Here is a 20,777-nt window from a genome sequence, read left to right on the forward strand (position 1 = left end):
TGTCTCAAACTTTCCCTTTCCAAGCCGTCTGATTTACATGTTACATCTTGTTTACTGAACAAGATGGGATTTTTAGCGTTTAATCAACAGATTGTAATGTACTGTATGGAAGTATGTTGAATTGGAAATTCTGTTTGTGGTGTTTTTTAAAAAAAGTAAAGAAAAATCACCAAAGCCATATATTAACCCTATGAAACCAGGAATGACATCAGATTTCTAGTGGTGCGTTCAGATGCCTTTGGGTTTAATTTCAACCTTTGATATCTTAGCAAATGTTTTTCTGAAACATTGCTAAAAAGGCAATGAGCAACTTGGCAAAATATAACCCTAACCCTAACCCTAACCCTTTTTTCTTTTTTTCATATGTTTCTTTTTAATTTGATTTAATTGATTTATTTATTTGAAATTATTAGTGATATTTTTTATTAGTGACTGATTAGTTTATCATAATACATAATACAATAAATAAATAAATAAGTCCTTCAGAGATGCTTAAATAGAGCATCTCAGCATTTAATTGTCTGTGAAGTTAAAAAATCCAATTGTTTTTTATTAAGTTTGGATTAATGTTCAAGATAAACTTTTTTTTCTAAATCTCAGAAATCTTTCACACTGTGATTAAATTATTTGTAGAGTTTCTCTGAATGAAGCATCAGTTACAATCTGTTTTTGTTGTTTTGTGCTTCTCACCGGATAAAATCCAGATAAAAAAATAATTTAAAAAAAAACTGCACTGAGATCAATGTGAGAACCCCTACAGCGTTTTTATTAATACTAATCACAGTGGAACACAATTTTAAGATGAAATTTCCTTTATTTTTATTAGGAAGATAAAAATAGCTCCAGGATTTAGTCTAAAATAGTTCCAAAAGTATTTTTCACTTTTCTTGCTGTGTGCTAAGCAGAGGAAGTAGCTGTGTGTTTGACGCTGCAGAGGAAACATGCTAATCTTTGCAGCTGTCTCCTCACTGATTTGGTGATCAGTTGAGGACCGAGAGGCTGCAGAGGTGCTGTAATCTGAGGATTAGCTGCAGTCGCTGCTGGATTACACAGATTACATCCGATTACAGCTTAGATTATCTGTATGCCTACAAAATAAAACTGGATTCTTTTTTAAACGTCCACCGTTGGATTTTCATAGTAGGATTAGCAATAAAAAAAATGGAAAAATTAAATAAATAACAGAAATTAATAAAATGTGACATGGTGATAATAAAAATATTATTTAAAAAAAATTACAAAAGTGTACATTGTTGATTTGTAATATAAGTGGTACAGTGTGTGATGTTGTGTTTTCCTCTGTCAGGGAGCGGTCGGTGAACGTGTCGGAGCCCGAGTCTCTGGAGCTGACCGTGTCGAACCTGAAACCAGAGGAGAGCTACAGCTTCAGAGTCATCGCTTACAACGACATGGGGCCAGGAGAGAGCTCCGCCCCCCTGAGGATCACCACCAAACCTGACCGTAAGACACACACAAACATGCACACACACATATGCACATGTACACATGCACACACACACACACACACACACACACACACACACACACACACACACACAAATATACAATCAATACTTTGCACAAGTCACCAGAAGCTCCTGTGGGTTTTACAAGGCTAATTTGACCCTTGTGTTGTCTTAACTTTCTGGATGCACCACTTGTCCTAAGGTTAAAAAATGACTCGCCTTCACTAAACCCCTAAAATAAAGTAGCTTAAATGAATTTTAAACCCAGGTGTATTTTGCATGGGGAAACAACCTAGAGGATTCCCTTTTCTCAGTGCAAAAAGACTTTTAAGACTTTTTTTTTTAACATGTAATCTGTTGAATCCCGTTGTTTCTGTTAAAACACACCTAACATAATTGTTTTCTTTATTAAATTAGAGGTTTATTATTATTAATAATAATTTTAATATTATTATTGTTAAAGGGACTGCATAGGTGTAAAAATATTTTTTGGCAAGATCTACTAATTGTGCAGCCTAAGGAAGTTGAAGAAATGTGCAAAAAGAAGTTTTGAATGCATTTTATTTAAGGCAAACAATACCAGTCTTAAGCAACACAGGTTATTACACTGTACAATGATGAATTAATATTGTTTTTTTACCCCTACTTGGATGGAGCACTGTGTTCAAAATGTACTTCACTAACCTTACACAGCTCAGTCTGTAAAAACAGATATATAATGTTAACAAAAATCAATGATGATGTCATCTTATGGGACCCACTGTTTTTGGATGTCGACTTATTTTCGAGACTAAAAAATGGGATATATCAGCCTGATATATCCTGATATATACTCAGCCTGAGAAGTGAATTTGGTGAGGGTAAGAATTTCAGGGTAAGTCAGTCAGAGACAGAGTAAGGCAGAAAAGGGCATGTCATGCCTTCACCATCTTTGGAAAAAAAAAACATTCCTCTGATAGCATCTCAGCTCACAACAGCAGTGGTTGCATGATACATCCACAGCTGCCACTGGTTAACACTAGAGAAAGAGAAGGAAGGGACAGAAGATACATGTAGTGAGACATGACAAGTGGTACAGTATTCTTGGACGAAGATGAAATGGGCCAGTTGGTCTCAGTCCCTGAAGTAATGGTAGTAGTAGTAGTAGTAGTAGTAGTAGTAGTAGTGCTCTATTCAGGCATCATACATAATACAATAAATACAAACAGTATGGTTAGTATAACTAAAATACAACACTACGACAGTGTGTTTGATGTAGTGACTGAACAGGCTTAGGCAGAAGCAAAATGCTTATATATGCTCAACCTACATACTCATCAATTTAAACTACCCTTCAGAATGAAAAAATAACCCAACAAAAACTCGACTTGTAACCTTCAAAAATTGCTTTACAAACCATTCTTTTGAAAACCAAAAGTTAAATACACATTTTTAAACTTATACTTGCATCATTCCATAAATTTGCCATGATAATAGAAATGCACCTCCTTTTAATACCCTTTTTAGCTTTTTGTACAGTAAACTTACAAACACCTCTCAGATCATATTTGCTCTCTTGTATCGAAAATAACTTTTGTACAGTCTGGGACACTGATTTTGTTGTGAACATTATTTGCATTAGATAGGTAGGTGTAATAGCATTAGTTATAGTAGCAGTTATAGTATCAGTGTTTGTGTGTGTGTACACCGAGCACCGGACATCTTTTGGACGTCTTTTTTTGGTCCAAATCTAATCAGTCCTAATTTAGCCCAAAAAAAGACATTCAAAACAGGGCTGCGTTTAGATTGTTCAACTTGGTCCTGATTTAGCCCAAAAAGAGACTGAAAATTTGGATTGTTCAGACAGGCTGACTTCATCCTGATTTAGCCCAAAAATTTTTTTACATTTTTTAGACCATCTTTTTGGTCCTAATTGAGCCCAAACATAGACGTTGAAAGGCTGTAGCTTGTTTGTTTTGATCGTAATTTAGACTAGCATCTTTTTTAGATCACATTCAGCACTACAAACTGAAATATATAAATATAAATATACACACTGCTTATGGACATTATATGGATGAACATAAATAACTCCTTTTAGGTCAGTTCCAGTGTTACACATTTGTCATCCAGATGTGTTTTTGTTTCATGGAGACAAATGCAAATTGCCCAGGTTGGACATGTGGTGAAAGTCAGAGCCATTTAATAATATTTATTATTTACTATTGAAGAGCTTTTGAGAGAGTGAAGTAACTGAGACTGACCCCGCCTACTGCGCCTGTCAGTGAGAGAAAGGGAAAACATCACGTGCATACCGTGGACCCAGATTTTGAATTCTCTGAACCATTAACCCTGGAACTGTTAACTTTCTGGCACTTTCTGGACTGCTGTCTTTCAACACGGACCCTTCTCATTTGGTGAGTTTTCAACTTATAACTTAATTACTCCTTTAATTTTAAGCCATATAGCAGGAAGTATTTATTGTTGTAATTCTGGTTATTAGTAAGATATTGTTGCTGAATGATCAAATCTGCTTTGATTCATAGTGTATGATGCTGTTACAAATTTATTTGATCATTTTTATATTTGCTCATGATAGAGGCAGATATGCATTTAGTAATAAATAATTTCTGATCAGATGCTCATTAGCATCTGTGTTTTTTTGGTAAAAAACCCCCAAAACAAAACATTTATTCCACATCCAAATTCCAAATAAACACGCTGAAAAGCCAGAGAATAGTGTTTAATACTAGCGCCTAAATGCACTAGTTTATGGAAACAAACAAACTCCATTGACGTAACCCCATTACTCGTGTGTCATGGGATCCAAGCATGTGGATTTAGCAGTCTGAAAATAGAAAAAGATTATCAATTTCACTGTTTTTTTGTTGTTGTTGTTTTTTGATTGAAACTTATATTCTCCATTTTTTCACAAAGACATCTTGGACCTCCCTATATCCTTTTCTTTTTCAGGCTGTTGACCAACTCATCGCAATTCATGAAGGGCTGTGGCTCAAAAAGGGCCTGTCAACCAACGACGCTGTACACCTTTGCAAAAGGTACAAACTGTTATAACTTTCTGTGTTTTTTTTTTTTTTTTTTGGTTGTCAAATGGATGTAAACAAAACCATTTTGACTGAGTAAAAGCGAGTTAATGTAAAGTGCTTGAGCAGTAACTCTATACATACAGATATATACATATATATACAGTATATACATGTATATATTTATATATATGTGTATCTTTTTTCACACAATTTCTTTTTGATTTTATTGTGTAACAAGGATTAAACAAAGGTTGATTAAAATATATTTTCTCTTTCATTGCAGTTGCTGTCGAACCATGGTAAAGCAAATTCACAGAGCATGAAGTTTCTCACACAATGGCAGTTAACCTGGATCATGTTCGTGCAAAGTCTGGCAGTAGACGCTATACCTACAACTCATTAAATAAAAAATGGAATACGTATTATGTGTTGGTTTTTTTTATATATTTATTTGGTAGATATTCCCCCTTTTTTGTTTTTGATTATAACAGATGCGTTGAGGGGATACTTAATGTCTTTTATTGTACATAGCATTAAATGTAGACATATTTTGTTTGTTATATCAATAAATGTTTTAATGGCACTTCTTTTTCAGTTGTCTCATTTTGACAGTAAAAAAACAAACCTTATATCAACCATGAATTCACGATTATACATTATACTGTGTGAAAAATTTAGCATTGTATATTAATTTTAATTAATATACAGTCATGAATTCATGGTTGAAATCAGGGTTTACATTGTTTTCATATTAAGACCTAAAGGGTGTCTTTTTGAAGATGTCTTTTCACCTTTCACTTTTCAACCAAATTTAGAGTTGGAGGGATGTCATCATTTAGATGTCTTTTCAACAAACCTAAAATAGATGGCTTTTCACCTCTAACTTTTCAACCAACTTTAGATGTCATCATTTAGACATCTTTTCAACAACCTAACAAAGACGTAATTTCACCATTCCCTTTTGCAACCAATTCCAAACGTTTTTTAGACGTATGTCAATGACGTCTTTTCAAGCGTTTTTTGCTGGGTGGTTGAGCAGTTTGTTGTCTCTGTGTCTCTACAGTCCAGGTTCCCAACAGGGTGGAGTCTCTCCAAGCTGAGGCTCTGTCTCCCACCTCGGTCCAGGTGAGCTGGGAGCCTCCCAGCCAACCAAACGGCCCGGTGCTGGGCTACAGACTGCTGTGGACCGAGAGCCCGTCCGGCAAGGAACAGGTGAGCACCATCACTGCTGCTGCATAACGTCCTATCAGAACACCAGGCGCTTTGTGGAGTCTAAAAACCTCTGAATGCAACTTTTGTCACAAACCCTTTTCCTGAGAATTATAACCCAGGCCTTGACTGCATAGACCTGTATATTTGAAAACAGGATTCAGGGTAAGAACACGATTGGAGTGCTACCAAAAGCATACAAACTTTCAGCAATATAACCCTAACCCTAAAGCAATGCAAAGAAGAAATTGTTGGCCAGTCGGAAGCTTTAAAAAAGCTATTACTGGAAGTCTACCCAGTAGTACACTCTGATGCATCTAATCCTCAATATAATGAAAGAAAAACTGAATATTTATGTGTAAACTTGTAAAACGTCTTCTTAGCAAAGTATGAACCAGGACTATTTCGGTCATATCCGCCATTGCATGAAATGCTGTCTCCTTTGTGATGCCTCATAAAGGAGATAAAAACTCTGATGTCTCAAGCCACGTCTCATTTTACACAAAGTATGTTTTCAGTGATCTAAAACACAGTTTGAGTGTGGGCAAAAGGCCAAAATTGATAGAAAAATGCTACGTTTTCAAATATGCCCATGTACGTGTGGACCAGGCCAAAATCCCTAACCCTTTGAAACCTGGATCACTGTCACTTTTCTCGTGCTAATTTGAGATTCCTTTTACAATTATTAAAACCTTTGAACCCTAAGCAAACTGGTTTGATTTCTTTCAAAAACATGGGGGAGAAGGTATTGACAACTTGGCAAGAAATGTCCTGCAATTTGCAAGATATTAGTCATTTAAAAATGTTTTTTTTTTTAAAAGCTAGGTAGAACATCTTAAACTAAACTACATCGTTAATGCTCATTTAGTATACATGCAGTATACATTTAAAATATTTTACAGAATTTGTATAATATTTTAAGCATTTTTTCAGGTTATTTTCTTGATTTTGTTTTTTCTTTTTTAATTCCCCATTTTTTGGGCAAATTCTCTGGTAATTTTTGTACTTTTTACTGATTTCTTGCTCATTTTTTGCGTCATTTCTTTTTAAGATGCTCATTGCCTTCTTTCTATGTTTTTCAAAGAAATCAAGACAATTTTGCTCAGGTTTCAAAGGGTTAAGCAATAGCAAACAGCCAAAGTGTAATCGCTCCTCTGTGTTTGTGTTCAGAGTGTTGAGGTGAACGGACTCAACTACAAGATGGAGGGACTTAATAAGTTCACAGAGTACACAGTTCGAGTTTTGGCGATCAACCGCTACGGACCAGGGACCGCACCAGAGACCGTTAGCGTCACCACCCAATCAGACGGTAAGCTCTACTTAAACAAGTCTTTATTAATATAGTGTGGTCACTGAAGTACATCAGTGAATGCATTAGTGTTCACTACACCGTCATGTTAATGACAGCAGAATTCTCACTGCTTCTTTGGGAGATCCCTCACAGAGTACATTGGAACCATTTGCCATAAAAAGGGCACTGCCAAACTCTGCCAAATGATAGAATTTACGTCATTTGGCAGACTTTCAGCGGCTCTTGCACTCTTTCTGGAACTACAGACTGCACTTCTACATTTTTGTATTGCCTGCCATCACAGACACAAAAGCCTCATTCCCACTGCAAAGAAAACTGACTAACACCCACTAACATCTGGCTTTTTAATGCAATGGGAATAAGTACAATCGGCATTCACACCTTGGTCAAATGACTCTGCAGCAGTCGCAGATTTTTATTGCCTTTGGCTCCGATCGGCAGTAATGGGAATGCAACACCCGGGTGAACGCAGTAATTCCAGCCCCTTAACCGGTGAGATGGAACGACTCAAAATCACTCATTACCGTATATCTCCTCCTAAGCAGAGCTAAAAAAGTCTTCCAAATTAGTCTGCACCAAGTTTGAAAGGGGGACTAATAAAGTACCAGAAGAATCAAGTGAAGAAACCACTGAAAAGTTTTCAAAGTTCTCTAAACCCACTGCTTTCTGCTGTTTACCTGCTCTCCTGCCTGTCAGTGACATTGCATGGATGCACCAACAAGACAACACACACATCAACACACACACAGACACACCAGCTGACAGAAAGGCAGACTCGCTCTCTGGAGGTGAGTTCAGTGGCAGTGGGAATACACCCAATCGCTCATATTGAGCGGGTCTACCTGTATTTAAAAAACAAGGCACACACTTATTTTGTGGGGAAAGGGGTGTAAGAGTATAGAGTTGGATCAAGAGACTTACCCACCTCCATCTCCCTCTCCCTTAAAGTTCCAATCAAACTCCACTGCCTATTTCTCTCCTAATATGGTCTCAGAAACCTATGTTAATGCCCTGTTTAGCTGTAATAGAGAATTTGTGAACAGGAAGTAGGTGCCTTACTGCTCAAAATAACAAACAGTAAAACTAAGCAGCGCAGATCAAATAGAAACCAAGATTCTGTCACAGTGTTGCATACTTCTTGCCTAAAATGTTTTATAAAAAACATGTTTTATCTTACGGTTTAACTATAATACAAGACTGGGACGGCTGCTATTGTTTTACATGGACCAGTCCACAATATGTCATCCATCATCAGGAGCGTTTATTAATCTGATCAGGCAGAGTGCATTCTGGTAGGTGTAAGTTCTCTAACTCTTGAGCAAAAGCATCCTTTTTCTCTGTTTTCTCTGGTCATTTTGCACCAATTTCAAAAGTATTTGTGCCTTTCTGATGCAGAGATGACCTAATAGGGCCTTTTTTATATATGTGAAATACTTACATAAAGTGGAAAATTGTTCCAATGTGCTCAAGGTGCCTCTGATTGAGCTTGCAATTCCTGGAGAACTTGCATCGTCAGAGATGAATGGTCTGGACTGATGGGCTAATCATATTATAGTACTTTCTCCCCATAGCTGATGGTTTCTCAGTTTCTTCTGAGATAGTGAAGGATCTTCACAATGTTCCAACTTCTATTTGTATTAGAAATCACATACAAGGATGTTGTATGCTGTTGGGGTTCAGGCTATAAAATATTGTCCCCACAGAATTTCAAAATAAAACTCCTTGAATGAAGGATAAAGTGAAAAAAAAGTATTAAGAATTCAAAACAGACAGTGTTGAGAAATTTAAAGTGAGAGTGTGTCTGCTGTCTGTGAGGTGAACTGGTTTGAACTGGTACATCTGCAGCTGTTCAGCTGAGACCAGAGAACTGCTGGACCAGGTGTAGCCTATTACCTGACACTCTGTGTATCTGTGTGTGTGTGTGTGTGTGTGTGTGTGTGTGTGTGTGTCTGAGAGTGAGAGAGAAACTAGAGTGAGCCAAATAAGCAATATAGTCAGAAAAACCCAGAAACAGCAACACACACTTTATCCCTCTTTTCCCTAACACACACACACACACACACACACACACATTCTCACACAAAAAACTCCCCCTTTCAAAATACTGCTTTCACACTGGACACGAACCGAACAGTGGTTCAGTTTGATCTGGACCAAGACCACCTCCTTTGATCGGACCATGGTTTGGCTGTTTGGCCCGTGCCATGGTCCAGAGGAGGTGTCACACCTGTCACTTCGGTTGGCATCAAACTGAAAAGTCCGGTCCAGTCAAGTCCAGTCAAACATCCGGACCAAACAACATAGGTATGAAAGCACCCTAAAACTTGGGCACAAGGCAGTATCGTGGGTCTTAGTCAAGATGGCATGGCTTATATGATTTCAGCCAGAATCATAGTAATGTTTGATATGACTGTGAATATGAATTAGTATTGAAAAACAACAAAAACATAGTTGTCATTCTTTATTCCCCGTGTTGCTGTACAAGATCCATCAATCGATCAGGAAGTGAAAACAGATTCCTGTCCTTCAGCTCAGACCTGAACACTCAGCTGCTGCCTGCTGCTCACACACATCTACTGACATTAGTTCACTTCCATATGTAGACAGAGCGAGAGAACGGAGGCATCTGTCCAGCTGCAATCACACCATAAAATGATCTATAATAACACACACACACACACACACACACACACACAGATGCAGAGTGGCTTTATTGTCAATCTTCCGGCTGCGTCTCAATGATAACAATGACGTGTGGGCTAATTGAATCCACAATAAAACTGACACACACACACACACACACACACAATGAGCAGCTGAATCAACAGATAAGCTGCTGACAGTTAATCAGGCGTCTGGTTGGACCGACGCACAGTTCATTCCAACCAAAACACTTTGATTCTCAATTTGAACGCCTCACTCCGTCTGTGATTCACCGCAGAGGACCACGTCTGCTGCCTCTTCATCATCAATCTGTCCATCCTCTTCATCCATCCATTCATCCTCTTCATCTTTGTCCTGGCTATCATTATCGTCTCATTTTTTGTTTTCTTTCTTTTCATGCTCTTGCTCTTTGTTCTTGTTTGTTTCCTTTGTGTTATTTGTTTTCATCCGCTGCATCTTTCATCAGCTTTATTTTCTTCTGTGTATCCTTCTTTTCTGTATTGGTACCTGTTCTTCACTTTCCTTTATTTTTCTCTCTCATCACCATCTTTTTGTTATCTTTATTTCTTGTTTGTCTTCTCCACCATTGTTTTTAATTTTCTGCTATTTTTTGCCTTCATCTTTATCATCAACTCTCTTTTTCCCCATTCTTTTCCTCTCTTTTTTTTTCATTGTGTTCTTCCAATTTGTTGATCAATTTCCAGGATTGACCTCAGTCTGATGTCCTGACAGTTCAAACAGATGAAGTGTTGAAGTGTGTGTGTGGCGTGTGTGTGTGTGTGTGTGTGTGTGTGTGTGTGTGTGTGTGTGTGTGATGACACCTGTCATGCTCCCGGTGGTAATCTTGTTTTGCTGTAGTGACACAGTCAGGTATCTGAGGCTGAACGCCATCTCAGTGTTGATCCGTCTGCTTCCTGTCTGTGCTGATGTCATCGGGGTGATTGATTGACGGCAGTGATGTGACACTGAGAGAAACAAACATTTCATTTTACACGTGTTGAGCCAAGCTTAGCACATAAACTGGAGGCAGAGGGAAACTGTTGGCGCCATGAAAATGAAAACGGGCTAGCAACCAAAAACTCAGAAACTGATTTATTTATGAAACTGATTTTCATCTTCAAGCGTGTGATTCGGTTTAATGTTAGATTTTTTAATCCCTCTGATTCATGCTGTTTAAAAAGTGAAGGTTTTGGCATCCATCAAAAATACACAATCTTGCCAAAATTTATGCCATATGCATAAATACAGCCAAATTTATCAAAAAAAGACTGAAATGTGCATAAAATGTGCCAAACAGTCCCCGACCATCCTTATCTTGAACATACTGTTCAGTGAAGTTATAAGTTATTTTCATTTATCTGAATTATTACAAATGTCAGCGTGATTTTGAATGAGATTTTCTAAAACAGGCCCCCAAAGTAGGTCTTTGTCATTGATGAGTTATGATTAGTTATTTGTGAACCATGTCACTGAACGTGTTCATATCTCTCTGACTCCCTGCTGTGTGACTTGTGACCTATATATGCATACAGCATATATTAACATGGTGATTGTATTTTGTGTTCTTTTTGTGTCTTATATTGTTTGTTTTGGAGTTAGGAGTTATATTTTGATTTTGTATTTTTGTTCCATGTTGTCTGTCTATAACATTTGTTCTCAAGAGGTTTTTCTGTTTAAATAAAGTTCAAAATAAATGTTTAAAAAAGGTCAAAATAACTAACTAACTAACTAACGAGCGAACTAACTAAATAAATCAAAAATAAAAGTATGGTATGGGATATTATATTTTATTATATTTTATTATATTATATTATATTATATTATATTAAATTATAATAGAAGAAACATATGTTTTGTGTGTTCTCTTCTGTTAACACTAAGTTGAAGTTGTGTGTGTTAGCAGCCAGTTGTATCTTTAACTAATATCCTGATACGCAGTATTAACACTGTTTGTGTGTTTGTGTGTGCAGTACCCAGCGCTCCTCCACAGAACATCACCTTAGAGGTTGTCCTATCCAGGGTGAGTTTACTTTTATTATACTTTTATTCCCTCCTCTTCCTGTCCACATCTGTCTACATCTTTACACCGCACCTACTGCACCTACAACAACAGCCACCTCAACAAACTGCTCCATTTAGGGTGATATTAACAGGAAAATGTTCGACTTCGTCCACTAGAAACTGTCATATTTGAGGACATTATGTTTCATTACATTCTGTTTGCACAATGAGACAATCTGCGTTGGTTATCCACACTGTCGCCTAGAGAAACCATTTCACATTCAGATTTCCCAGGTTTCTCCGGCTGACACATTGTGACACACATTTAAACAGTGACACTGCCATCAGTCAACAGGTGCTCTCTGGTGATCTGGCCCCATTTTACTGATGGATGCCATAAACAAGTGTGTGTGTGTGTGTCTATTGTCCAAGCTGCTCATGTGATTTATGAGATGAAAATACTGTAGAGGACCATGCAACATATTTTTATTGCCAAAAACACCAGTTCATCCAAAAAACAGATATTATGCCCACTGACACTGGGGAATCCTGGGTCAGGGGCCATGCAGGGGCCACGCAGGCACCATGTGGGGGCCTTTGTCTTAAAGCTTCTTTTTCTGAAATGTTTCTTAATCATGTTCTCAAAGGTCTTAAACAGAAATAGAGAGAGTCGTTCACCTGACTTGTTTTTTTCACTTCCTTCCATGGGCTTTAAGTAGCCATTACTAATACAACAGAGGTACAAATGAATATATGGATACAAACCTTAACAGTATTTCTATCATTGTTGTGTGTTGACTGCATTCAGGTCATTTCAGGGAACATTTACATGAGCGTAGCAGCGTGAGCAGGGATCTGGCCTTCCCCAAAAACTCAGAGCTCCCCGTAATAATCCTGCTGACAGCACAGAATTTATTTTGATGATCCAGAGGAAATGGGGTTTGGAGATTTGCTTAAAGTATAAAAATTGGCCGCTGTACTGCAAATAATCACACTGTCTTAACTTAGAATCAGTGTGGAATTGTTGGAATGTGTACAAAACTGCAGAAAATCAATTACTGTTTGGTTCTGCTGTCGTGTCAGAAGATTTAAATAATTACTGGAAGTAGCCGGCAAATTATGCACCGTACGTCTGCAAAGCTATAGACTGCAGATCTGATCCTGCAGCTGATGGGTGCAGATATACTTTCTACAAACAGCTGAGTGATTATAGGTATATATCAGACATCTTTATAGTGTTTTCCACTGTGAGCACCCTGAGTTGTGAGCAAGTTGTTGTGAACAAGACAGCTTGGAGGTAAAAGAAGTTGTTAATCATGATGATGTGTTTGAGCTGCGCCAGTTCACTCAAACTGTAGCACATCCTGTCGCCTTATCAACCGCCCAGTTCCCACCAAATATGTCCATATCTTCTTGTGTAAACTTATTTTTAGTACTTTGGCCAAAGTTCTGCCAACTTTGTGACAAATAGTCTGGCTGGTTCGCCGATGAGAAACTGTCAACGTAAAGCAGCTCCATTCAGCAGTAACTCAAAGCTGTGGTACAGTTTTCTGGAGGCCAAAAAGAAGGGAGAATTTAATAATTCACTAGGCGGTTTTCCATTAGCCCTAGAATTGCGCAAATTGAAGTTGCAAATATAAAATACACTTAATGCAAACATGTCAATTTTGAAAAAACTCATTTATTGGAAAAAAGTTTTTACGCTCACGAGGTGGTATTTCAGGTGATTTGAAAAAGCCATATTTCACAAAACTGCAAGCAAATACTTTTTTGGCTTTTCTAGGTCACATGATGCTATGGCTATGTGCTTGTCAGCAGGAACTGGCTCCCTCATGATGCAACAGGAGCTCCCACGTATAAGGTCTCCAGAGTGTAATGTTCTGAAAACACCAACCCTTCTGTTGCAGTGTAAACTGGCAATGCGCAGATCCACAGCCACACTTTGAGCATGCGCGCAGTGTTCTATGTTGTGTCATTACAAAGTTACACTGCCAACTACTGGTCTAGCATGCATACTACAGCGTTTTTGTTTTTTTTTTTTTTTTTTGCTGATCTGTGTACATGAGGATTGACTCACAATGTTATCATCTGAACAGATTTATTTTAAAATGCAAAGGAAAGACTTTCCCATTTATAGTAGCTGTTCTCATCTAGATGTGGCCTCAGTTGTCATGAATTACAATCTTTTCAATGGTCATTATGGAATTTTGATGCAAAATTATGTCAAAATAAAACTGCCTACACAGCTACAGAAAAGTTGAATGAGGTTAGCAAATAAAGCCTACAGAAAAGCTGATATCTATATGAACAGGAGCGGAAGAGAAAAAGTGAACTGCAAACCAAAGAGATTCAGTTGAGAGACGAACACAGAGACTTTCTCTTATCAAATGGTATCAGCCTATCGTACTTTATTTTGCAGAGAGTTTTAAATGCGTTCTTCTACTAAGAAACCATGAAAATTGCTTACACTAATCTTGACATCAGCAAGAGCTCTTTGGCCTTCACAGTTTACACATTATTGTTTTTCTGCCACCCGGAGCGTTTGCCCTCACTCCAGCAGCCGGCTCTGCAAAAACTTTTAGAAGTGTTGAATTTTTATTCTTTTTCCTTTTTCTTATCCCACTGGAAAGCAGCAGCGGACAAAATGATGAATGTTTCCAGAGTAGATGTTAACGGCTCATAATTTATGTCCATGAAGAGGAGGTTCTGACTGTCTGTGGAGGGCTGACCTCATTTAGTTTCTGTCCGCTTATTTTCCTGCATGTGATTGATATTTCTCTGCTGATCGGCTCCCAGGTCAGGGCTGATCGATTGATGATGTCAGAGCCGCCTGCCAGTTTAAAGTCTCATTATACAGTTTTAGAGAGGAGAAATATCCTTAACCAAACATTTTTAAAATATTGGTTAATGCTATGAACTTATGTCATTGTTCCGTCTTGAGGTTTTACTCCTGAAAAGGTGTGTGTGTCCTTACTGATGGAACCAGTGAGATTTTTTTCTAAAAAATTTCAAGCAAATTAAAGCTGAATACCAAACATATTAAAGCAGCAGGTGGTTGTAATGTTTAAATCCCTGCCCAGCCAGCTCTGCACCCTGACCTCTGACCTCTGGCCTCTGGCCTCCTTTTGGATGAGGATGGGAGGAAAACACCATTTCATCACAGACAAAGAAAAATTTCACATGTATTTAACTGATGCTTTTATCCTAGGTGTTTTACAATACTTTATCAGATTAGAGGGGTGACTGCGGTGTGACTTAATAAATTAATTTTTTTGTTTGTTTATGCCTCTGCCTGGGCAGTTATGTTTTTGGGTTTCCATCTGTCTGTCCCATTCTTGGGAATGGGATATCTCATGAACATCTTGAGGGAATCTTCATCAATCTTCTTCAATTTTCAAATTTGGCACAAACATCTACTTGGACTCAGTTATTAACTGATTGGATTTTGGTCGTCACAGGTCAAAGGTCAAGATCACTGTGACCTCGTCTGTCTCATTCTTGTGAATGCGATATCTCAAGAAGATCTATCTTGAGGGACCCCCCCCCCCCCCCCCGAAATTTGGCACAAACGTTGCATCTGTGTAAATTTTGGAAGCACAATATCTCAAGACCTCTTGGTTTTCTTAAATTTGGCACAAACATCCATTTTGAGTGAGCTCATTAGAACTTGGTGGTCAAAGGTCAAAAAAGGTCACTTTGACCTCACAAAACAATTGTTTTTCTTTGGCCATAACTCATAATATAATAATATAATATTTGTCTGACAAATGTCTAATAAGAAATATTGATGAAGTGATGAACTGATGATTTTATATCCAAAAGGTCAAAGATTATAATGTCACACAAAAACACTTTTCTGGCTGTTATTCAACGTTATATCTCAGGAACAGAAGGGGAGACATTTGGTCACAAACTGAATATATGACACTAATCTTGGGTGTCAGCTTGAAACTTTGCTGATTGTAGGGGTCCTCTGTGCTGAGGGGGAAGGTCTGTGCTGAGCATTCTTGTTTTCACAGATGTGGATGTAAACTGTAAGTAAAACATGACAACTATAACACAAGTATACAACTGCAAGGCCGTAATTTAATTTATTTATCGGGCAAGATTCAGTTTTAACACAGTGGACCAGAACTGTAACAGCCACCTCACTAATGGTTCAAAGTACACAGCATCATGGAAATAACAGTTACCAAACCACCATTACAAACACCAAGAAAAATTAACATTTGCATTTTGGAACTTGAAAGAGCAAAGTTAAAAAAGTTTCTGTCCAACACTAAGCATTTGATTTCAAAGAAGCATTAAACAGCTGTGGTGCATTAACCCTCTGAAACCTGAGGCGACATCACTTTTCTTGTGTTGCATTCACAAGTATTTAAACCTTTGAATTCTGAGCAAATTGGTGCATTTTTTCAAAACATCTTTCAAAAACATGAAAAAAAGGCAATAAGTAACTTGGTAAGAAATGTTCCACACATTGCAAGAAATTAGTGGATTTAGACAATTATTTTATAAAAGCTAGTGGAAATAACATGGGCAAAAATGCTTAAGAAAAAATACAATATTTATGAGTATTTATCAATTTCTTTTTTAATTATCAGTTAATTTTCTTGTACTTTTCACTATTTTTTCTTTCCAAATTTTGGGGTTAGTTAGTCAACCCTTTGAAACCTGATCCAAATTGCCTTGGTTCCTTTCTTTAAATAAAAATAAAAAAAGAACATGACCTGGAAAAGATGTTTAAAATGTAAAAAAAAAAAAGAAATTTAATAATGTTGAATATGGAATTATGATAATTAGCTATAAATAGTTTATTTTTTCTCTGGATTTTTTTCCTTCTCCCCTAGATATTTTCTACTAGCTTTTCTAAAATATTTTTTTCTATATCTACCGATTTCACACAATTTCTGGGATGTTTCTCAGCAAGTTGCTGGTGAGATAAAGCTGCTAATTTTTTGACATTCCATCACCATGCTTCAGAGGAGAAGTCACACAACATCACTCAGTGGGAACGTAGTCATCTTGCAATTGTTTTATTGGCATTTCGAAAAAATATCACTTAAGTTCTGTGAAAATCTGGAATGGAGACCCACCCAGTGTTAGAGCAGATAAAACAAATAAAGTAATCCCTTCAAGTAATCCACTTTAAATTCAGTAACTGTATTCACAATGCCACCAATTTAAACTGAAGCTATAATGCATACAGTTACGCACATTTTGTTTTTTAATACCATTACTTATTGCTTTACTCCTCAACCCTGCTAGTAAATAGCTTAAAGACAGTAGAGATATGTACTCATAGCAGCAGAGTGAAACTGCCTGATAAAGTCAAATATATGAAAGAATTAGTTATGGTTTATTTAATGGAGAAATCAATAAAAAATGTATGTGAACTCTCAACTGTGCTGAACTCCTGCTGCATCTGTCTAGCTGCTGAATTGTTACACACAAAGAGTCAAGTTGTGTGTGTATGTGTGTGTGTTCGTGTGTGTGGGTGGGTCCAGTCTCAGTCAGTTTCTCTGCAGCTTGTTGCTGAAGGAAAAAAATGTGAATCTTTCTGCTCCCGTCAAGTTTCTGCTGTCAAACCAACTTTCAGACAAATCTGACTTTTCCTCAACTTTCCTCCAGTCAGTGAAGCATTACTGCCTGTGTGTGTGTGTGTGTGTGTGTGTGTGTGTGTGTGTGTGTGTTGCTGAAATACTCGGTTAAAGACACACAGTCAGAGTTTACAGTATGTCAGTCTGAATTCTCCAAGAGTCCAGCTAGGGTTGCTGTCTCTGTGGCAGTCAGAGTCAGGATCACGGTCGGGATCAAGAGAGGATGCTGGGAACATTCAGCACGTAGCAAACATTTAACTCCTCTTCTGCTCTGAGAATAGCTTTTGGAAAGGTTCCTGTCGGGGCGATTAAACCTCCCGGTGAGTCTCTGCAAGAGTCAGATCGTTACTCTGGAGAACCTGGAGACTCATTTAAACATTAATTAAAAGAACCAGCGGTGAATGGCCCGGCTGAGCTCAGTGTGAAGTGTTCATTTGATTTCTGAGGATATTAAAAAGGGTTTGACAGAGCCCATTATGGAAACTCTCACTTAATAACTGTCTATGAGAGGCTGTGTAAGCCCTAATTCATCCTCTTTCCACACAGACATATTTACACTCTCTCATATACTACTGTAGACACATTTTCCCTGTCATATTCATGGATTTCCTCAACAAATTCTCATTCTAACTCATCAAATATCACCATTTGGTCAGTGCCTTTCATCAAAATATACATTTGCTGCTTGTCAGTTGATTGAAGTCTGTCTTGAAGTCTTTCAAAATAGATGTAAAACTTTGGTAAATCACCTTGTGTTTACATTTATGTCCTCTTGCAACCTTTTGCATGTGTTTAGGTGTGGGCAACAAAAGTCCATGCTTAGATTTTTTTTCATTAAAAGCAGGTGGTTAGATTTAGGCAACAGCAAGATGGTTAGGCTTTGGCAACAAAACCATGTGGTTAGGTTTAGGTAACAAAAGCACACTGATAAGTCTATGTAACAAAAATGGGTGTTTCGGTTGATGCAAAAAAAGTATGTGGTTATGTTTATCCAAAAAAACACATGGTTAGGTTTCAGCAACAAAAACATCTGGTTAGGTTTATGCAACAAAAAGTTGGTGGTTAGGTTTATGCAACAAAAACATGTAGTTAGGTTGAGGCAGCAAACGTGGGTGGTTAGGTGAAGCAACAGAAACGTGGTTAGGTTGAGGCAACAAAAACAGTAGTTTACATTTAGGCAACAAGAACTTGGTTAGTTTTAGGCAACAAAAACAAATAAGTTGAGAAAAAAATCATCGTGGTTTGGCTTAAAATATAGGAAGCAAACAGCAGGCTCCTGGGTGAATGTCTGTTTTTTGTTTTGTTTTTTTACCCCTCCAACACTTAACCCATCCACCCTATATGAACTCTCCAGCACTTAAAATTCCGTCATTACCCACAGCATTTCAAACTCATGCTATCCAGTAGTGTAACATAAATACCAGCAGCGGATCATCACACCGCAAAAGGTTTGGCATTGGTGTCTGATGCTAAAAATCACTGACCAAGCGTCAGTATTTGACAAGTTCAGAATGAGAATGGAATGATTTCCCAAACATGTACACTTATTTTCCCTGTCAGCAAGAACTACAATAGTTCAGATGATTTTGAAGGATTCTGAAATACTGTGTTGAGGTCTAGTCAAGACAAATGGAGGCAGGAGGACATTCTTTGACCTGGTTCTCTCTGCGGTTTCATTAGCAGTCAGTAAAAGATCAAAACATCAACACAAAGACTCCAGTGTGTTGACTGCCTCCTTAATATTTGAGACTGACAGAAATCCAGGTTGAATTTTCCATACAGAGTCTCATAAACAAAAGAATATGTAGTTTCTTTGTTCACTGCATGAGCCTTACTCCAGTCATTGTACAGAAATGCTTCCCCATAGCAGGGCAGCTGATGTGCATATTTTTTTCTAGCTTTTCAAACAGTTTTTGGGCATAATTTTGGACACCATGTCAAAGTCTTTGGGTGGGCTTTTCCCATTGTAAAATTGATAGACGTGACGGCCAGTGTTGGTAGGAGATGCTCTGTCAACTTCTATGGTGTGACTGGAGACACAGCGGTGATTATGTACAGTTAGAGATTTAGGCTGTCTGTCCCTTTATAGCATTCTGGACTCATCTTGATGTCCACTCTGAAAGTCGAGGTTAGACCTGCTTGCTTAAGTCAGCAATGATTTCCATTAAGCCTCCTGCAGACTGTGAGGTTTTTGCAGTCTTATAAGTTTACAGCTACAGCCTCTGATGTGGATCTAATGAACTTGGGTACGACATCAAGTTTGATGTATGCAGACTGTGCGATGACATCACCTGCTGAATCACAGGCTACGACATATAGGTCCATCAACATAAATACGCAAGAGCAAAACATCCTCGGCGTGCATCATCTATCTACACCACTGTAAACAAATCGAGCCCTCACTATAGTGGCATTTATGTGTGTCAGAAAAATTCTGAAGAGGAGGAGGAGAAGGTGAATGCAGGCGTGGCTGGAGAAAAGGTCAGAGCGTCATTTCATACTGTGTTCTGTTGGTTGGTTAGTAGTTGTAGGTCGTAACAGCAGTCGCACCGTGAGATGGTCATCCCAAATTTTCTCCTTTATTGTCAAAATTTTATCCCAGGATGTTTTTGATTGCAAGATCGTGACAACAGCCATCCTTGAACCTCTCTCACTGTGCGACGAAGGACCACCGTTTTAGAGCCATGACCAAAGATATCGCCACATTTCTGTCACAATGGTCATCTTTCATCTGGGACAGCCCAAAGTCGCTCAGTGTGTACCGGGCTTTAGATGTTACTTTTTGTTAGTTGGAGATTAGGGTGGGGGTTAAGCATGTCTTCAGTTGAACCAGCATTGAAGAAAACTCTGTCTGAACCATTCATTATCCCACAGTAAGGGAAGAAAACAGCTTTGGTTTGTATTTCTTGGACTGCGCTACACCCTGGATGCAGCGACGGTGCACGTGCAAAGTCCAGGGGGGACTTGTTTTGGTGGAGAGCCGAGCGCTGGCATCAAGATGGCTAAATCCCTGCAAGAGAAAATACCGCAAACATTAAAAGACATGTTAGTTTTTATTTTGGAAGCTTGGAAGTTGTTGTTGTGGTTGTTTCATGCACAGCGCTAAAAGGAAGTGTTGACGTACGTCTGACTGTGCTAGTCTTGTTTCATGTAGTGAAGGGGATGTTAAAAACTGCATCATGCAGAAAATGTGTTATTATCTGCCATAAGGCAGCCAACGGCAGGATTCCTACCCACAGTCTACATCCTGTGAACAAGTCTCAGTTTTCATTAATGTTCATTGGCAGCTTCTGCACGGTCAGTGCTTTGGTTATCACACATTAGATGAAGGGGAAACATGTAGCAGCCGTTAGCTGTGTCTCTGTCATGGGTTTCACAGCAACTGGTAGTCCTGTTACCACAGCTCTCCATATGTTTCCCCAAGATTCTAGTCACGGTATGGAGTAACTTAGAGGGTGCCTAAGTCAAGGTTTGGACATTAATGATATCAGCCCCCAGC

At 38.2% G+C, this 20,777-nt stretch overlaps 1 protein-coding gene across 1 annotated transcript in view; it reads left to right on the top strand.

Annotated features, from left to right (window-relative positions):
- dcc (DCC netrin 1 receptor) overlaps positions 1–20,777 on the top strand; it is a 239,664-nt gene that overhangs the window by 108,124 nt on the left and 110,763 nt on the right. Inside the window, exons 8-11 of the mRNA XM_042509652.1 lie at positions 1,307–1,461; positions 5,556–5,704; positions 6,872–7,010; positions 11,648–11,697. Of these exons, the coding sequence (XP_042365586.1) occupies positions 1,307–1,461; positions 5,556–5,704; positions 6,872–7,010; positions 11,648–11,697 (493 nt within the window). The remainder of the gene's footprint in view (positions 1–1,306; positions 1,462–5,555; positions 5,705–6,871; positions 7,011–11,647; positions 11,698–20,777) is intronic.

Source organism: Plectropomus leopardus, chromosome 20 (genome assembly GCF_008729295.1).
Source record: "Plectropomus leopardus isolate mb chromosome 20, YSFRI_Pleo_2.0, whole genome shotgun sequence".
Classification (NCBI taxonomy): Eukaryota; Metazoa; Chordata; class Actinopteri; order Perciformes; family Serranidae; genus Plectropomus; species Plectropomus leopardus.